The following is a 17735-nucleotide window of genomic DNA, read 5'->3' as shown; positions in this document are numbered from 1 at the left end:
AGATCCATTCACTACCAGGGCCAGTGTAAGGCAGAAGGAGCAGCTCTGCCTTCCCTGATGTACAGTGGATTCTCACTATAGTGATGCCTTTATGGGATAGTTGCTGCTGGGAACCTAAAGGAGGGCTCCATATCCTAGGCACATACCATGGGCCGGCAGAAGAGCCATTTGGCAAGTGCCTCCAGCACCACTCCAGTCCCCTCTCCCACCTCCCCAAAGCAAAGAAGCATTTGCCCATTGAAAGCTTTCTGAGATTAGTGTCTCCATCCCCAGGGGTGCTGCTCCATTCATAGCCAGCTGGATCCCTCCGGGCACAGGAGACAGTATGGCTTTGGGCTATGGGAAAAGGGGAGGCAGCTACCTGAGGCTCCTCCCATGCTGCTCTGGCTTACTTCAGATGACTGCACCATCCTGTAGGAACCAGAGAGGCCTCATACTTCCTGCTGAGCTCCAAATCATGCTCTCCTGGACAGAGAATGGACAATCCAGATGGATGCCATATATCCAGCTTGAGCTCCTGACCCTAGTCCCAGGGCAGGAGGAAGGGGTTTTCCACTTGGCTTTCTCCAAAGATACTGTATATGCAGAAAGCTTTTATGTGAGTGTGCAAACAGCCCCTTGCTGGACCATTGTGTTTGCTCCTAACTGAGGTAAAGATTGAAGCCTGAGTACGGGGAGGACTTCTTCCTGAGATGAGGAACTGCATCTGTAGAGACCTCTGAGCATCAGATAAGATGTGGCTGGATACTCACAGGAGCTCTGCCTGATGGGTATCTCGGTCCTCTAATACCAGACTGGAAGGACCCGTGCTTGGTGGGAGGGAAGAAGATGATGGTATTACCCACAAGTCCCTTCTACATAGTGCTAGTCCCTAAGGGCTTACAAGAGGAGTTCTCCCTCCATCATAAAGCGTTTGTGCCACACTGCTTGGCCACACAGGAAAAGAGGTGGGGCTCAGGTAGACCCTGCTAGGGATAAGCTCTTAAGTAGGGACAGTGGGTGAGCAGAAGCGGGAGAAGGGCAGAGCCTTCCTCTCTGTGGGAGCTGTATTGGCTCTGGAAATGGAAATTTAGGATCAAGTCCAGGAGGCCTTGCAGCTGCTGTTTTCCTTCCCATCAGCTGACACTGGCTAGACACATAAGGCTAAGACCAGGGCACAGACAAGGAGCAAATAGCATAGGAACCCCATGTGGGAACAGCAATGCCCCTGTTACAAATGGAGTGTGATTCCTTCTGCTTCTATGAGTGAGAATCCCTCTGTGGGGGTGGTGGAGCTCTGGATAGGCAAGTGGGATGCCAGACATATGGTGGCTCCTATCAGCCCCCTCTAAACTGAGAAGGCGACATCTGTCCCACAGGGCAGCATGCGCTCAGAGTCAGGAGGTCTGGCTTGGGTCTTGACTTATGTTGCTTTGGTATATTTCTTTTCTGTCTTGCTAAGATGGTTTTTTTTCCTCTCTGGGGCAACCTGGTGTGTACCCTAAACTAGACCTTGGGTGGAGAAGACTCTGACATGGATGTGCAGAGAATCTGCTCTCCGAAAGAGGCTTAATCGGCTCTCGGCTCTTCCTGTACATTGCCCTGGCTGTACACTGTTTGGGCAGAGGCTGCGGAAGTAGAGCCCCTGCTGATTTAGTTTCTCCCTCTGCATCAAGCCTTCAAGTCTCTTTATTCTTGGTATCCTTTTTTCTTTTGTTGCCTTTCCATAGGAGGTTTCACCACGAAGCTTGAGAAACTGAAAACCCAGGCATTAGGAGAGTCCCCCTGTATTTTCTTTCCTCTCTGCTCAGAAGGACACGGGGGCAGTTTTGCTTAAGTCTGGTCAACACTGCTGAGTCTCATGCTGAGACACTGGTGAAGAAAGGGCTATTGCTCCATGCATGGTCACCAGAAAAGACTTTAAAAATCTAAACCAGAGGACAATTGATGGTCTCTTGCAGTGGCTCTTCTCTTTCCCATCAGCTGACACTGGCTAGGCACATAAGGCTAAGACCAGGGCACAGACAAAGAACAAGCAGCATAGGAACCCCATGAGGGAACAGCAATGTCCATGGTTTCTATGGAACTGTCACTATAGGGTATCTTTTTCTTAGCAGAGTGTGAGCAGGGCTTGAAGGATGGCAGAAGGGAATTTGTCATGCCGGTCTTCTTTCCCACATCTGTCCAGGTCGCATTTGCCAGTCTTAAAGACACAGAGTATCGGTCTCCTTCCCTTTAGGGCAGAGAGCCCACATAGACATGGCAGAACCCCACAGAAGACCTTCTGTCTGAGCTCAGCTGCCACAGCAGTGAATTAAAGTTATTACCATCATTATTATTTTCATCCCTTGGGCTGACCTCAGGATGGAAAGGATGTGTTCCAGGATACCATTAGGTAAATGCATGCATGCACGGGTATGCATGTATGAGTGTGTGTTTGTGTGTATGTGGATGCGTGCACGTGCACATGAGCGCATGAACACGAGTGCATGTGTGCATGTGCATGCGCTAAATGCACTTGAATATAAGGCCAGAGCTGCAGTTCTGGCGAGGTCAGCAAACCAGCAGTTGGGAACTGACCCTCACAAGAGCTGGTGCATCGCATTCATCTTCCTGGGTCCTTCATACTCCTGCAGCCCATAAAGGAAAAACTGCTCCCATGTTTGAGGGCGGAAAGAAATGAGAGAAATCTACTCTCTCCCGCCCCAGGCCTTCTTCTGGCCAGAGAACATGGCTTAAAATATTCTAGTCACAGGCAGGCTATTCAAATAAAACAGAATTTCAAACCGCACAGGGCTTGTTGAGAGAGTCAGTCTTCCAGGATGTGTGAAAGGCTGGGGGAGGGGTGGGGCAGCCCCTGCCCCTCTCCTGTCCTGCTCTGTATTAGCAGCAGCTGTAACGCTTAGACACATCAGAATGTCTCAAAGCCAAGTCAGACTGGAGCAGGCCTGACAGCACGCAAGCACATGAAAGCCACGGCAAAGCTTCCCTCCCCCTTGGCATCTTTAATTATTTGAACTGGAGCTCAGTGGAGTAAAAATAAAAATAAAATAAAAATCAGAATATATTGTAAGTGGCTCCCCAGTTTCCTGCAGAGAATTGCTTGTGGCAGGGAAGAGGAACCGAAAAGGGCCACACTGCTCTCTCTGTTTGTGGCTGGGCTGGGCAGGGGTCTTTAAATATTCATGCCTTATGTGCAACTGTGCAAAGAACAGGAGGAGGAGGTGCCTATGGTAGTGCCTGGGCAAGAGAGGTAGCAGTAGTGGCTGTCGGTAGCCAGAGGGAGGGCATGGGAGGCGTCTGGAAAGCTCTAGAAGCTGGGTTGGCCCAAGGCCCATGCTGGTTTTGTTGGCCATGTCTTCATTGTTGGTGGGGTGTCTGACCTGGTTCCATATGCTTTGCCAGCCCCTCTGTTTCCTCCATCTCTGTTTCTGCTCTACCGTTTCGGTCTTCTTTCCTGACTCATGTTTCTAGCTGGTAAGATGCATTACCCTGTTTGCGGTGGAAGGTGTTGGGGACGCTCTGCGTGCATTCAGGATGGATTTTGCTCACCATTGGCAGGCACATCAATAGTCCTCTGCCCCCCCAATCCCTGGCCCCCAAAATCTCAAGATCCAGTGCCAACAACTCCATCATCAAAGATGGAGATTGAAGATACAGAGACCCAGCCTCAGTGACATCTTTTAGAAAAAGATGTCTAAATCTAGATGTCTAAATCTAAATTTTGACTTTTAGGACGTCAAAAGTGGATCCCAAGAAACACTATTCGCCCATTTCCCAAGTGAATACAAGCAGAGAAACACAGACTTAATAGTCGGCTATTCCTAAGTTTTGAGGACTTCAGTTCTCTGTGGGAATCCACTGATGGGTGTGGGGTGTCTGGAGAGAAGGTAAGTTACACTGGCATCAGTCCTGAAGTCCAGATCAACCAGGCTATCAGTCCCTATGGATCTGTCCCTCATTGGGAACACCCCCCCCATATCTCTATCTAGCATTTAATCCTTTTCTTTATTTTTATTTCGTGTGCTTTGGTGTTTCTCCTGCATGAAAGTCTGTGTGAGGGTGTCAGATCCCCTGGAATTGGAGTTAGAGACAGTTGTGAGCTGTCATGTTGGTTCTGGGAATCGAACTCAGGTCCTCTGGAAGAGCAGTCAGTGCTCTTAACCACTGAGCCATCTCTCCAGTCCACATTTAGTAGCCCTCTTAATCTAGGGAAGCCTTTTCAGGAGTTATGAGGTTACAGACCCGAACCAACCTCATGGCCTTGTACAGCAAAGTGACGTTCATTGGTGTTTCTGATATTTGAGCACAGTTACCCCGGGAGAAAGAAATCCACTCCCTACCTTCTGCACTAAGGATTTGGGTGTAGTGAATGACAGAGGTTATGAACCTGGACACACACATTTCTGTTTGCGTTGTTTGCCCTGCCCCCTAACAACAACACATTGCTCTTAACGCTGAGAGTCCAGCAACCCCAGGTGATCGACGGTTTGAAAAGCTGGCTGTGAAGTCATGGTTGCATAAACATACACAGACATGAATGATGTGAACGTGGGCATGGGGACCCACTCCTTTCCTTCCTTTGCGCCTGCCCAGCCAAGTTCTGGAAAAGGGCAGGAAACAACAGAAAGAGCCTAGAGCAAGTCCAGCTGAAGGGAAAAGAAAATCAAGGAAACCTGTCGCAGCTATTGATTAACTCAAAGGTTATCAAAGAAGTGACAGAGTATTAGGAAAATATCACTTTGCTTTGACATTTCTTCCTCTGAAATCAGGCACATATTAAACCCAGCGAAGAATAAATTTAAAGACCAAATGTTCCTGAGGAGCCTCCTGTCCTCTCAGGTGGGCCGGCCATCTGTCTTCATTCAGGTTTACTCCCAAGCAGCCTTCCCCTCTACCTGTCTGCTCTGAGACATATCAACAGTGGCTGTGTAATCCCACCATCTGCCCCAGATACCAGGGTTTCTCAAATACAATTTGTTTTAATGAATCTATTTATTTCGGCCCAGACTCCTTTCAAAAAAGAAGTTAAGGTGGCTCGGAGATACACAGCCTGAAAGAGGACGTGGACAGAAGAGGGTAAGCAAGAGGGGTCGCTTGCACAGCTGTAGGGTTAGGCAGCTACGAATACATGTGTTTGCTTGTTAAGTCTCTGCTTTAACTATTCATTTGATTAAAAAATCATTCGTATGCATCTGTTCTTTGTTTTATGGTTGAGTTTTTGTTTGACAAGAATCCTGGAGGGTTTGAATCTGGGCCCTTAGCAAGAGGAGTCTTGTGTACTTCTGCGGGCTAAAGCCTTCCTTCCTGGGATTTTTACCAGTTGGAAGAGGGTGCAAGCCTGCTTAGCTTTAGAATAGCTACAGCCTGAGAGGAAACAAGCCACCTAGAGGGTGCAAAGCTAAAGCTAAGTCGGACGGGAGTTTCTTCTGTGGATTTCCACAAGAAGGTGATTGGCTGAATAAGGTTTTCTGTGGTGTGCAAGATGAAGTGTAGGAGCCACGGGGTATGCAAATGCCCCCAGGTATGGTCTGTCTTCTGTGTCTCATGTCTGGCAGAAACCAGGCTCCCTGTGTTTACACAGGTTGCTAGGCACTGCGGTAGCAGTATGACTATAGTACTGTCGTTGCTTCTCTGGTCCCCTAACCACCTTACATGTCTTAACCTGGTCAATCCTCATCTATGTGGGCTAGCCTAGGTACAGATAATAGCATCTCCACTTTCCAGGTAAGGAAACTGATGCCCCAAAGGTCAGTTAGTTGCCCAGACAAATGGTACAGGAAGTCAGAGTGGAAGCTGTCTCAGATTCAGGTCTTTGATGGAGAGTACATTGTGCTAGTGTATGTCCGGGGGAGTCTTACATGCATTTCTTGGCCCCTGGACACTATGACTCATATGTTAAAGTACATGTCAGCAGACCTCAAGGCCTCACACTCAAGAGACAATGGCTTCAGGAATCATTTGTTGTCCTTGACAAAATGCCACTGATGTCTTAGTAAAATAATGTGTTGTGCTCAAAATGCATTATAAGAGCTTGCTATTTTGAAAACAGAATTTAAAGAAAGATTTGTGAATCCTATTACTCTTTTCTATTGTGCCTAGTTTAAGACATATTTTTCTGGGTTTGCTTAAATCAAGGTCCTACTGCAAAAAGTGTGGTGCAGCTGGGTGTAGATGGACATTAAGACTCTGTGCTGATCATGTGACTCTGTCTTCACCAGGTGTGTAGATGCAATGTGCCTAAAAAAAAAAGGCAGAAACAGTTCTCCTGTCTTCCCGCAGGAGCATGGTAAGTCCAGATATCCAGGCTACTTTCTTAATCTGTTTTGAATCACCCGGAAGTGACCAAGGGATGGAAAGAGAAGTCAGGGACCTAGAGGACTCCAGACACTTGCCTCACAAGGAGAGTTCTTCATCGGTGCTGGGAACATCGCACTGGTCACGGTTGCACTTTCAGAAGTGAGGGCGTCAGTGGTGCTGAGCGATAGGGCATGGCCTGGGGAGGGAGGAAAAGAGTTACACACGTATTAGCACTCTGTGCTGAGGGGCACTGTTAGTGGACCGTACAGGGTTCTGAGGTAGCCTATCTTTGAGGATGCTGGTTTCTTGCCCACAAAGGATAAACACCCCAACTAAGTCCTTCATTCCAAACTGCCTAGGAGGTCCCCGCACCATGCACTTGGCTGCCACATCTCTACATTCTCAAGGTCATCAGCCAGGAGCAGCTGGACACAAGGTGAACCCCCTGGACCCCCTCATGTGCAGTTTCCGCAGTCCTCACCGTCCAGTAGGCTCATGACCTTCGTCTTCTTCACCTTGCTCCAGAGCCCAGGTCATCCTGTGGCCCATGCCCTTCCCAGGGAGGCTACTTTCTTTCCTTTCCTTGGTATCACTTGGCCTGAAAATCTGGGAGATGACGAACTGCCAATCATCTTGGTGGGAGGAAGAAAACTCTTTAGCTCTCTAGGAACCACAGAGCATTTTGAAGACGGTCAGTGCTCTGGAGATGGGAGCTCCCATCTTTTCAGCGGTCCATAAAGACCCAAAGATGTCTCTAGTTTTCGTTTCTACCTCCTTTCATCTCTTAGTAAAGTTTGATATAAAATTGCTGCCGAGTAATGAATGTGGGTGGGTCCAGAGCAGAGTTGTCTGTATAGACTAAAGATGCCAAAAAGCTCGTGACAAAAGAGTTGAGGTTGGACAGATGGACAAAGATCAACCAGTCATATGTACTGCACTTGCAGGGAACTTACAAGCGCACACAACATCATGACCATGGATAAGATTTATGGAAAGGCAGATATGTCCTGGGGCCGAGGACAAATGGCCTGAGATTTAGAACTGTTGAGACAATGAGGTCCACTGCTGGAGAGGTGGAGAGAGCCCTGTCATTGGACATATCCACCATGACTGGATAATCTTTACTATCATGCTACAGGCGGAGAAATCAAAGTGGGAGCAGATATGAGGAACATGTGGGTCCCACTCTTCTCAGTTGCTTCTGCAGATAAGGAACTAAGGTGGCTGTAACATGAAGTAAGGAGGGTAGGAGAATGAGGAGCTCCTGGGTCCTTCTCATCAAGTAATTGGCCTCTGTGAAACTCCACTCTGACTGCAGTAACTCAGCCTTCCATGTAACAGGGCCACTGTGCAAGCGTCCTGGCCCAAAGGCAACTCCATCTGCTGTAGCTGCGTCAGAATAGGGCAAACAGAGACACACAGTCTCTGGGGTCCATCACAGTGGACCTGGACACCATCCTCTCGCACATTCCTGGTAGCATTTCTTAAATAACTCTCAAGGTGTGCAATGTTTGCTTGGGAAGGGAGGGGTTTTGGAGATGGCATCTCTACCTAGAGAGGGCATATGCAAAGTAGGAAGGACATAGACAGAGCCTCTCCCCCAGTCCCATCCTTCCTAGAGGGAGGCACCTGAACCTGTCTCTGCATAGTCCCTGGGCATGGATCAAGACTGAATTGTGGCTGAGTGGTAGACCCAGGTTCTCTTCAGCCTGACTAGTCTTGCTGATCCTATGTTTCCAACCCCTGAAGCTGGTGTCTCTGGGTTGGTGTCAGGTATTTCCAATGAAGGTGACCATGCCTTTCTGGCACTGAGCAGGGATAATGGTGAGAGAGACTCCAAGGAGGGGAAGGCAGATATTACCAGCTGAAGTTAGTGGGAGTGGGAGATGGCTGAGGAGCCCGGGCCACCAGAAATAACCCAGCTATAGAGTGAAGTTCCCAGGGCACAGCCCAGGCAAGTGATATAAGGGCTCCCAGTCTTTCCTGGCATAAAGGGGGCTATGACTTTCTCTATTTCTCAATGCTTTATGTGTCTGACCCTTGGTAGGACTTTAACATTAAATAAAAGATTGGTTTTATTGGGATTATTACTGCTGGTTTTCAGCTAATCCCTCATCAAAGCTCTACATCTAAGTAATAAAAGGTGACATTGAGTTTGGACATGTTCAATAATTCTAGAGCTCAGGAAAGGATGAAGAGGAGATCGGGTGTGGGCATCCCAGATCAGCTTTGAGTGTGGGCATCCCAGATCAGCTTTGAGTGTGAGCATCCCAGGTCAGCTTTGGGTGTGAGCATCCCAGGTCAGCTTTGGGTGTGAGCATTCCAGGTCAGCGTTGGGTGTGAGCATCCCAGGTCAGCTTTGAGTGTGAGCATCCCAGGTCAGTTTTGAGTGTGAGCATCCCAGGTCAGCTTTGAGTGTGAGCATCCCAGGTCAGCTTTGAGTGTGAGCATCCCAGGTCTGCTTTGAGTATAAGTATCCCAGGTCAGATATGAGTGTGAGCATCCCAGATCAGCTTTGAGTGTGAGCATCCCAGGTCAGATATGAGTGTGAGCATCCCAGGTCAGCTTTGAGTGTGAGCATTCCAGGTCTGCTTTGAGTGCGAGCATCCCAGGTCAGATATGAGTGTGAGCATCCCAGGTCAGCTTTGAGGAGAATACTGCACGTGAGGAGGTGCCTCAGGATGCTAGGTCAGGATCCTATGTCTCTTATCTATCTACTTTGACACTAGGGTGAACACCAGGGAGAAGGAAAGAGAGGGTGGTACCTTGGTGGTCCTGGGAATGGGTATCCTTTAGGGTCCTCACTTGCCACCGAGGTATATGGGGTGAAAGTGGACCTTGGGTCCAGCCACAGAAGCCATCCTCAAAGTTACAGTAAAAACCAGCAGGAAGTTTACCTGTGGAGAGATTGTGGAACACCATCATTACCAGTACACTAATGGTAAACCATGCTAACACAAAGCAAATTAGCCAGGGATGACCAAGTTATCCTCATTAATAGAGGCCACCCAATGAGAAGAGTGACTCCCATCTCCTTCCCTCCCCCTCCTCTCTCTCTCTCTCTCTCTCTCTCGTGTGTGTGTGTGTGTGTGTGTGTGTGTGTGTGTATGTGTGTGTGTGTGTTAGTTAGTCTCTGATCCCTCATTAAAAGTGAAATGGTGATAATAACTCCACAGCTTGGTCTTGTATATGACCAAGGCAGAGCCTCAGAAATGCTGAACAAATTCAAACAGTCACGAGTCACTCCATTGGGACTAGAGCCCATGCTGTCTGCTTCTCAATTCTGTACTCTTAATGCTGACCCACTAAGAACATGGCCCAAGAGAGGACAATGACCGACAGATGACATCCATCTGTAATGGCGGACACAATGACAAGAGTGTGGTGGCCGAGGGAGTACTAACTGGGGGCGGGGTGGCTTGAATCTCTTAACTCACCCCTGTCTGCACAGACATGGAGTGTTCAAAATTTTCCACTGGCCCCATTTTGCTGGCAGTGAAATGAAGCCATGGGCCGGGTTCTGCGCCATTGGTTAGATGGGTGGAAGTTGGGGTGTCTCATATGGCTCTAATCTGGGAAAAGCCCTGGAGTTAACTTCCGCCTCCATCTCCCTTCCCTTGTTGTTGGTGGCTTTTGTTCCTGAGTGAGCCTCAGTCAGCCTGGGTCCCTGAGGTCCCGCCCACCTCGGTGCTCATGGGACAGGCGCGCTGTTAATGTTGGTTTAAGAAGCTGATGTTTGGGGAAACCACTCCAGTGACACCACCTAGGCAATCCTGCTTAAATAACCCAGGTTATAGTGGCCTCTACATCGCCCAAAGGTTCAGCAGCAGGGGGCCCATGGTCCTTCCCATTGCATCAGCTTTCTATGCCATATATTTCCCAGGGTGCCCCAGAAACGGGAGGAAAAAGACCTCGCTTTCTCCAGCTTCCCTAGAGAGTGGCTCCGGGTATGTTCTCAGCCAGAGAGCAGGGGGGCTGTTGTAGGCTAGACTATTCCAACATAACCCTGCAGCTCCAGGCCATGCTCTGAGGGGGCAGCGGGTTTCCCTCTCCGTGTGGGAGAGGAGCTCTCTGAGAGTCTCGCTGCTCTCCATGTCCTTCCTCTCACTCGGCCTTCTTGGCAGCGCGGTGGATGAGGGCCCTCCTGCTTCCTGGCTGTGACAGCACCTTAGTGAATTATTACTCATTTCCCCCTCGATTCTCTGTGCGTTTCACACGGAGGCAGAATTATAAATTAAAACAGGCTGTCACTGACTCTAAGACTCTCTTCCCATTTATACCCCCCTGAAGAAATCATTTCCCCCTAAGCCCTGCGTGTTCTTCTGATTAAAAATCCAAAAGCTAAGGAGATCTTTCTGTTTTATTTTTTACTCCCTCCCTCAAGGGATCCCATATCCACTTCTTGCACAGAAACCGACTGGCGCTGAGCAGTGACCTAGGAGAGACCTTCCCAGGCCGTGCTTTGAGAGCCTAGGATCACCACGGAAGGGGGTAGGCTGGTGGGAGGAGTCAGGGGAGAGCAAGGGCTTGGAATGCCCCGCCCCTAGCCCTTTCAGGTTCTGGCACCACAGAAGTACCCAAACCTAGGGACTCTAGACCCAGCCATTCCTTCCTGCTGGGTTCCCTTAAGACAGTGGTTCCTTTCTTAGACCGCCCCCTAGGTTTCCTTTCTGCAAAGTGTGTGTGTGTGTGTGGGGGGGGGCACACGCATTAGTTCCCATTTGATAGGGTTGTTTTTAGGGTAAGATAAAGGAAGGGTCTGGAAACACCTATAAGCAAAATTGCGCAGATAAACGGTGCAGCCGAGGTTTTACTCATTACCATTTACACCCACACCAGAGGAAGTCACTGGGGGAGAGGAACAAGCAGCTGGCACTACCCTTGGGGTCAGGGACTGGGACAGGTCCTCCCTATCTGTAAGGAAGGGCCTACTAGAGCTGCTAGGGGTGGGGTTCTATTTTGTTTGTTTGTTTAAATAAGTGCAGAGTAGACAGGCAAGACAAGGCAGGCCAATGGCCAGTTATGTGATAACTATGCCTTGAAGGGAAGAGCGGAGCCGAGAGGATGTCCATCATTTTAAGCACATGGGGCAATGTGCTCTGGAAGAAAGGTGCTCTGGGGGAAGCTGGTGTAGGCGTGGGTCAAAATAGAAACCCCTGTGGGTTAGGCTCAAGCCAGGAAGTCATCGCTGAGACCAGTTGCTGAGCAGGAGGCTGGCCCATAAGGCCAAGGCTATTAGCATGGTTTCAACCTTTGATTGTCACCTCTTCTATTCAACCCCAGCACCGACTGAGTCCATGGCCCCCTGCAGGACTTTAATACCCATTTGTGGAAGGAAAGGAAACAGGTTTAATCCTCAACTTCTTGTCACTGAAAATGGGCTCCAGGGACGAGGTACCCCTCTGTGGCCTGTGAATTTAGAAGCAGGGATGCTCAGGGCTCCACCCAGCCTGCTGGTTAGAATCTGTCTTTTAGCAAGCTCTCCAGGGAATACCTGGTTACATCACATTGGAGAAATGTTGCTCTTACAGGGGCCCCTGCCTTGGGCTGCGGCCAGGCTTCTCATCGGCTGGATGGCAAATGCAGTTGGGGGAGGGGTCAATCAATTCCACCACATTTGGCAATTATGACACCTGATTCCACTCTAAGGGAGACAAATGGGTAGAGTCACAGGGACGTGACCCCAGCCACAGCTGTGGAGGCTGCCAAGTGTAAATGGCAGGCCAAATGATACTACTTCCTTCTCTTCCTCTTGTGACAGCTCTGTTAACATTCTTGATAAATATGTGTTATACATTTCCTTGAAAATATGGAGTCATGGGGAAAATGCTAGAAGAAATGCATCAAAATATTATGGTTATCTTGGAGTGTCTGAGAGGGAGGATTATGGGCAATAGTATTTTCTCCTGTGCATTTTTCTGGATCTTCCAAGTATTTTACAACCAAAATGTTTTATTTTACAATAAAGAAATAAACTTAAAAAAAAAACCCTGGTTTTTGCCTGGAAGGAAGCACATACCCACAAAACAGATGAGATCGTCCTGTAGGGTGCCCAGAGGGGGAGGGGAAGTAATCTAGTCTACCTGCGTAGCCAGTGAACTGGGGAAGGAAGGATGGAGGCACTCCCTGGCTCCTTTCAGGGAGCCACGTGTCATGGAGGCCGTTGGTCAGGACACACAGGGGCGTTACCAGATGCTCATGGAGGCTATACACCTGGGATGCCTCCCTCGACTTTGTTATGTTTTTAATCTGAAAAGCACAGATGCAGACGGGACTATGTCACAAATAAGAATGCGGAGAACCCTCTTGCGTCACGGTAAGGTGGTGGCAGTGTCCTGAACGTCTTTGGCTTTTCCTAGTCCCTGTGTTCAAGGAGAGTCTATGACAAGGTTTAGTGTGCCGCCAAAGCTGAAAAGCATGCAGCAGGTGGGTGTGGCCTGCAGTGTTCCAGAACATGAGGTGTGGAACATGAAGTCAGACTGAGCCCGCAGCACCGTTCAAGCGCGGATGGTTGCTCTAGCTCCCTGCTCTCTGGGACCATGAAACAGGTTCATCCTGGGAGGGAGTACCTGGCATGGAGCAGATGCTCCTGTTGGCTGCTGTTCCCATCACGGTGCTGGCTTCCAGCATCAGCGGTGTTACGGAGAAAACAGCACAAATGCCAGAAAGAATAGGACCATGAGCAAGAAAACGGGTATCTGTTCAGACCTATGCCAGGAGCCGATGGAAATATGGGACTAACATTCTTTTTGAGTTAAGCCTTCTTTCCTAGCAACTGGCTGCTGGCTTCTGCAGCACACGTGGGCCTTCTCCAGGGTGGAGCTGTCCTTCTGACAGCTGGTCGGAGCAGCTTTTCAAACATGGCTGAAAAGGCCACTGGGCCCCATGCTCCTGACCTTGGTACCCAAGCCTGGCTGTTCTGAAGCTGAGAGCTGCTTCCAGAAATCCACGATGACAAGCTCTGGAGTAGTGGGAGATGCCCCAAGCCACAGGGCTGGGCTGGATCCTGGGGTCCCCAAGCTCTAATCACAGCTTTGTTCCCGACATGCTGTGTGACCCTGAACAAACCAATTACCTTCTCCCTGCCTTCATTTTCCCAATTGTAAATCAGGGCACGGCCTGCCTAACCTATGTCCCAGCTGGCAAGTGTGTATCAAAAACTTTTAAAAGGCATTTGCAAAATTACAGAGCTCAGAAACACTGCTGGAAATGCCCTGGGCACAAATAACTAGACGTGTGCATATAGACTGCTGCCCAGGGCACTGTGGGCAAGCCTGGCTGCATTTTGCTGTGAGAATTCTGAGAAAGACTGGGAACAGAGAATGTGGAGGCAAGCAAAATGCCACCCTACAACTCTTCATGGAGTTTGATATGAAAACAGACTACAGGGGCTGGGGATGCTGTTCCCTTGGCAGAATGCTTGTTTAACGTGCATGAAGTCCCAGGATCCCACAACCAGGCATAGTGGTTCAGGCCTTGAGTGCATAGCAAGTTGGAGACCAGTCTCAGATACACAGGACTCTGTTTCAAACATTAAAAACTTACCACAACTACATTATCATTGGGACACTTCACTTGAAGTCTTTCCATAAAAGAGAACAAGATTGTTTTTGAAGCTGAGAAATGAATGTCTGTTGCTTTACTTCAGTGAATGTATATAGCCCCTTTCAAAAATTTCCCTGGAGTCCAGAAGACTTCGGGAACACTGCTGAGCTTTTAAAGCTACCTGACAAAATTCCTCGGAGGTCAGTGATATCTACACCGTGGATCGGAGTCTCTGGTCCGGGCCCCACCACATCCCAGGCACGACTGCCTCCCCTCTTCCCAACCTAATCTAGGGCTGCTCACTGCTTCATTTTCTGCACCTGCTTTGGACCTTCCCAGCTTTGCAGATTAGATCCTTGTGTGTGCCTGTGTCCTAGGTGTTAGCGCGTTCTCTAGCTCAGCGCAGGTGGTTCATTAGTGTGTGGTTTCCCTGGCAAAAACTGAGCTCAGCTGCTGGGAGGACACTATTCAAGTGGGGCAATCGTTGGTGGGGAGTCTACACTGCTCCCAGGCATCAGCATTGCCGCAACAGGAAAATGCAGAGATTGCAAGGTATTTCTTTTTCGGGTGGTAAATTGTTATAAATGTTATAAAACTCAACCATGGTATTGGTTGTACAACCCTGTAACTATTCTCCAGACCTGAGGGGTGTGCTTAAATGAATTAGTTACATGGTGTATGGTCTACATCACAAAGAGACACTAACAACAAGTTTCGGAAATGATTTTGACTGGATACACCCAGTTGAGTGGAAAGGGTATGGAAGATAAAGAAAATCAATCACACTCTTTGGAGAGGACGAGGAGAGGCTTCCTGGGAGCATGGACTGTGGAGGAGAGTCTTGGAGGTGTGACTCAAGAAAGGAAGTGTGCTCTAAGCAGGGGAAACCACTCGAGCAAAAGCCAGGCGGGCACCCGGGAGCCTCACAGTGGTTTGATAAAGCTGCAGCTGGGGTGGCCGGGAGGGGCTTTGAAAGTGAGGGCGGTCTAGGCATAAAGATGTCTAATGTCGTACCACAGGGCTAGACTTCATCTTGCCCATCTCCTCTGGGCTTGATGAGACCAGAGCAAAACTTAGAAGATGTGATCTTTTATTTCTGTCTAAAATGTGTGTGTGTGTGTGTGTGCGTGTGTGTGTGCTTGTTTGTATGTATATGGCATGCATTGTAGGTGCCCGTAGAGGCCGGAAGAGGGCATCAGATTCCGCAGAGCTGGAGTTACAGGCAGTTGTAAGCTATTCAGTGTAGGTGGTGGTAACTGAACCCTAGTCTTCTGGATGTGCAGCAAGTGCTCCTAACCACCGAGCCATCTCCGGGGCCCCTTGTTTGGTTTTGAACAGGTGTGACAACTGACCGTTGTTTCTAGATCTCATATCTTAGCTCCACACTCTCCTAAGAGAGTAGTCACAAGGGTCACCGAGTGTCAGGAAGGTCACCTAGGCTTGCAAACATGGTGTAATGGGGATGTGGAGGGGTTACAAGCATGGATGGCTAGGATTGAGCAGGATCAGAACCACACCCCTCAACTTACTGCATAGCTGGCCCTCATCTTCTCCTTGGGCACAGTCCTGGTGGAAGTCACAGGCTTGTCCGAGCTGGAGGACTGTCCCATTCCAACAAGTGAAGGAACTCTGCAAGGCCATCTTGGAGCCTGGGGATGTTCCTAGAGAGCACACGGACAGAAACATGTTCCTTGTTAGTCTGGGTGGCTTCAGACATTGGCTGGTTTTGTGGTAAGATTGCTCTACTAATTACATCCCACGGACTGACAGAGATGACTGCATCTCCATCTGGCCACACTCAAGGCCAATGAGAAGCACCAAAGCCCCTCACACACATTTATAATCTACTTAGGATCTCACACTCTACAGATGGGTTGAGGGTTGGTCCATATTCTCTGAGCATCTGGGATCCTAGAATCCATGATTTTCACATAGCAGAACCTCCTGGTAGAGGCCCTGCTCTGCACAGCTTTACCCTCAAGGTAGAATTTGGGTTTCCAACAGGTAAACCTGATCCAGAATAATCTTGTTAGGTTCTGACATCAGATTCTAGCATTGGAGTCACTTCCAGAGAAGATTTAGAGAGCATATGCACTTTCTGCTACATCATTATGAGAGATGGGCCTGATACCTCTGGGATTGGCTTTGCTGGTGATGTCCCTTCCCTATCTTTCCACTGCCTCCTCTATTAAAGGATGAATTTTACCTATATTACTAAGATGCACTTCAGTTCCCAAACCCTTAGAGGAACCACATTTTCAGGGAAGGAAAGGGAGGACTGTGTCTTATAATGAACATGCTAGCATTTGTAGGTTTCTGAATTAATAGCGATACATCGTGATAACTAACCAGCCTGTCACAAGCCTGAGAGATCAAGACAGAACTGAATTCTGGGAGGAAGAAAGCAGAGTCAGAGAGACGCCATGGAGCGGCCAGAGTCAGACATGCTGAATCTTTCCCAGTAAGCCACTGCCATGTGGTGATACACAGATTAATAGAAATGGGTTAAATTAATAAAAGAGTTACCCTATAAGAAGCTAGAGCTAATGGGCCAAGCAGTGATTTAATTAATACAGTTTCTGTGTGATTATTTTGGGACGAAACTAGCTGGGCTGCAGGGACGAACAAGCGGTCTCCTTGCAACAGTTGGCACTTCACCGTGGTTGACTATATCCACATAAAACCTTAGCCCTTTTCCTACAACTCACGTGTGGTTACATTAGCTTCTACTCCTTGCCACGGCAGCTGTGCCTTAATGGGCTTCCCACCCGATCCTGCCATCTCTGTGCTTCTGGCGGCCCTAGTTCCCTCTTCTTTGAGCCTCACATCCAGGTGAGTTTCTCCAGTTTTGTCCAAGAAGCTAGATTTAGTTGACTGTGATGTGGGGTTCCCCCAGACAGATAATCTTTAATATCAAAAATTCTATGCTTTTTTTTTTTTTTTTTAATGGACTGGAGTACTCCCCATGGCATGGAAACTAACTTCTCCTCCTTCCTCCTCCTTTCCTTGGACGCCCCTCCCCCAAATGTAACAAGAGAAACATGGATTTCAGAATGGGAGGGCAGATTATGTTTCAAGGACCACAAAAGCCCCATGGAGCTTGAAGAGGCAGGGAAACAGGTTCTCCAGAGGAAACAGCTCTGCCCAACAGCATGGTTCTAGAAACTTCCCAGGGAAGTCTCCGTTTCAGATTGCTTTGCACAAGCCCAGTGAAAGCGATTTCAGACCTCGGCCCTTTGGAGCAATGAGAAAATAAATTTGTGTTGTTTGAAGCCATTAAGCTTCTGGTAGTTCATTATAGCAGGGAAGAGAAATTAATACACAGCAAAAACCAGCTCTAGCAGGGATCAGAGCTGAAGCCCAGTGCAGCTTTGGGTGGACGTCACAGCACTTTAATTGCTTCTGGGACGAGTGCCCAGTAGTTCACAGGTCAGGTCATCTTTACCCCTCTCTTCCTCACTCAGAGAGAAGGATGCCATCCACCTTTTCCTGTGCCCTGGGACAGCATAGGCTAACGTTTCTTCCAGTGGCTTTTGGGTTGTAAGCACAGCATAGAGCATGCATTTTAACAAGTCATAAAGGCTTGCTTGTCCTTCTTCCCACACCCTTCTAGTTCCAAACATGCTCAGATTAAAAACAAAACAAAACAAAAAAACCAGGATCGAAAACATCAAAAGCACACCAGTGAGTCAATGCTCTTGTGAAGAAGTACGGCGTCGAGTTCATCTCCTGGGTTTAATTCCGTACACCAGTTTTCCGTGTATCAATTGTGCTTTTAACTTAAATTCCAGGGTTTAAAAAAATATTTAAAAAGCCACACCTGTGTGAGCATTCATTTTGACAAGCAGCTCAATGATTTGGAGAGGTGGAAAGTTTGGTCCAGAACCAAATTTTCTTGGCCTACCGCAGCC

The 17735-nt window shown here is 48.6% G+C and overlaps 1 protein-coding gene across 1 annotated transcript in view; it reads right to left on the bottom strand.

Annotated features, from left to right (window-relative positions):
• Positions 1-17735, bottom strand: part of Alk (ALK receptor tyrosine kinase) — a 721983-nt gene that overhangs the window by 116469 nt on the left and 587779 nt on the right. Inside the window, exons 6-8 of the mRNA XM_048431162.3 lie at positions 15354-15485; positions 9045-9176; positions 6375-6475 (exon numbers count right to left, since the gene is read on the bottom strand). Of these exons, the coding sequence (XP_048287119.3) occupies positions 6375-6475; positions 9045-9176; positions 15354-15485 (365 nt within the window). The remainder of the gene's footprint in view (positions 1-6374; positions 6476-9044; positions 9177-15353; positions 15486-17735) is intronic.

This window comes from Myodes glareolus, chromosome 6, assembly GCF_982192425.1.
Source record: "Myodes glareolus chromosome 6, mMyoGla1.1, whole genome shotgun sequence".
Lineage (NCBI taxonomy): Eukaryota > Metazoa > Chordata > Mammalia > Rodentia > Cricetidae > Myodes > Myodes glareolus.
The sequence above is the reverse complement of the archived record's forward strand: the minus strand, read 5'-3'. Positions and strand labels throughout refer to the sequence as shown.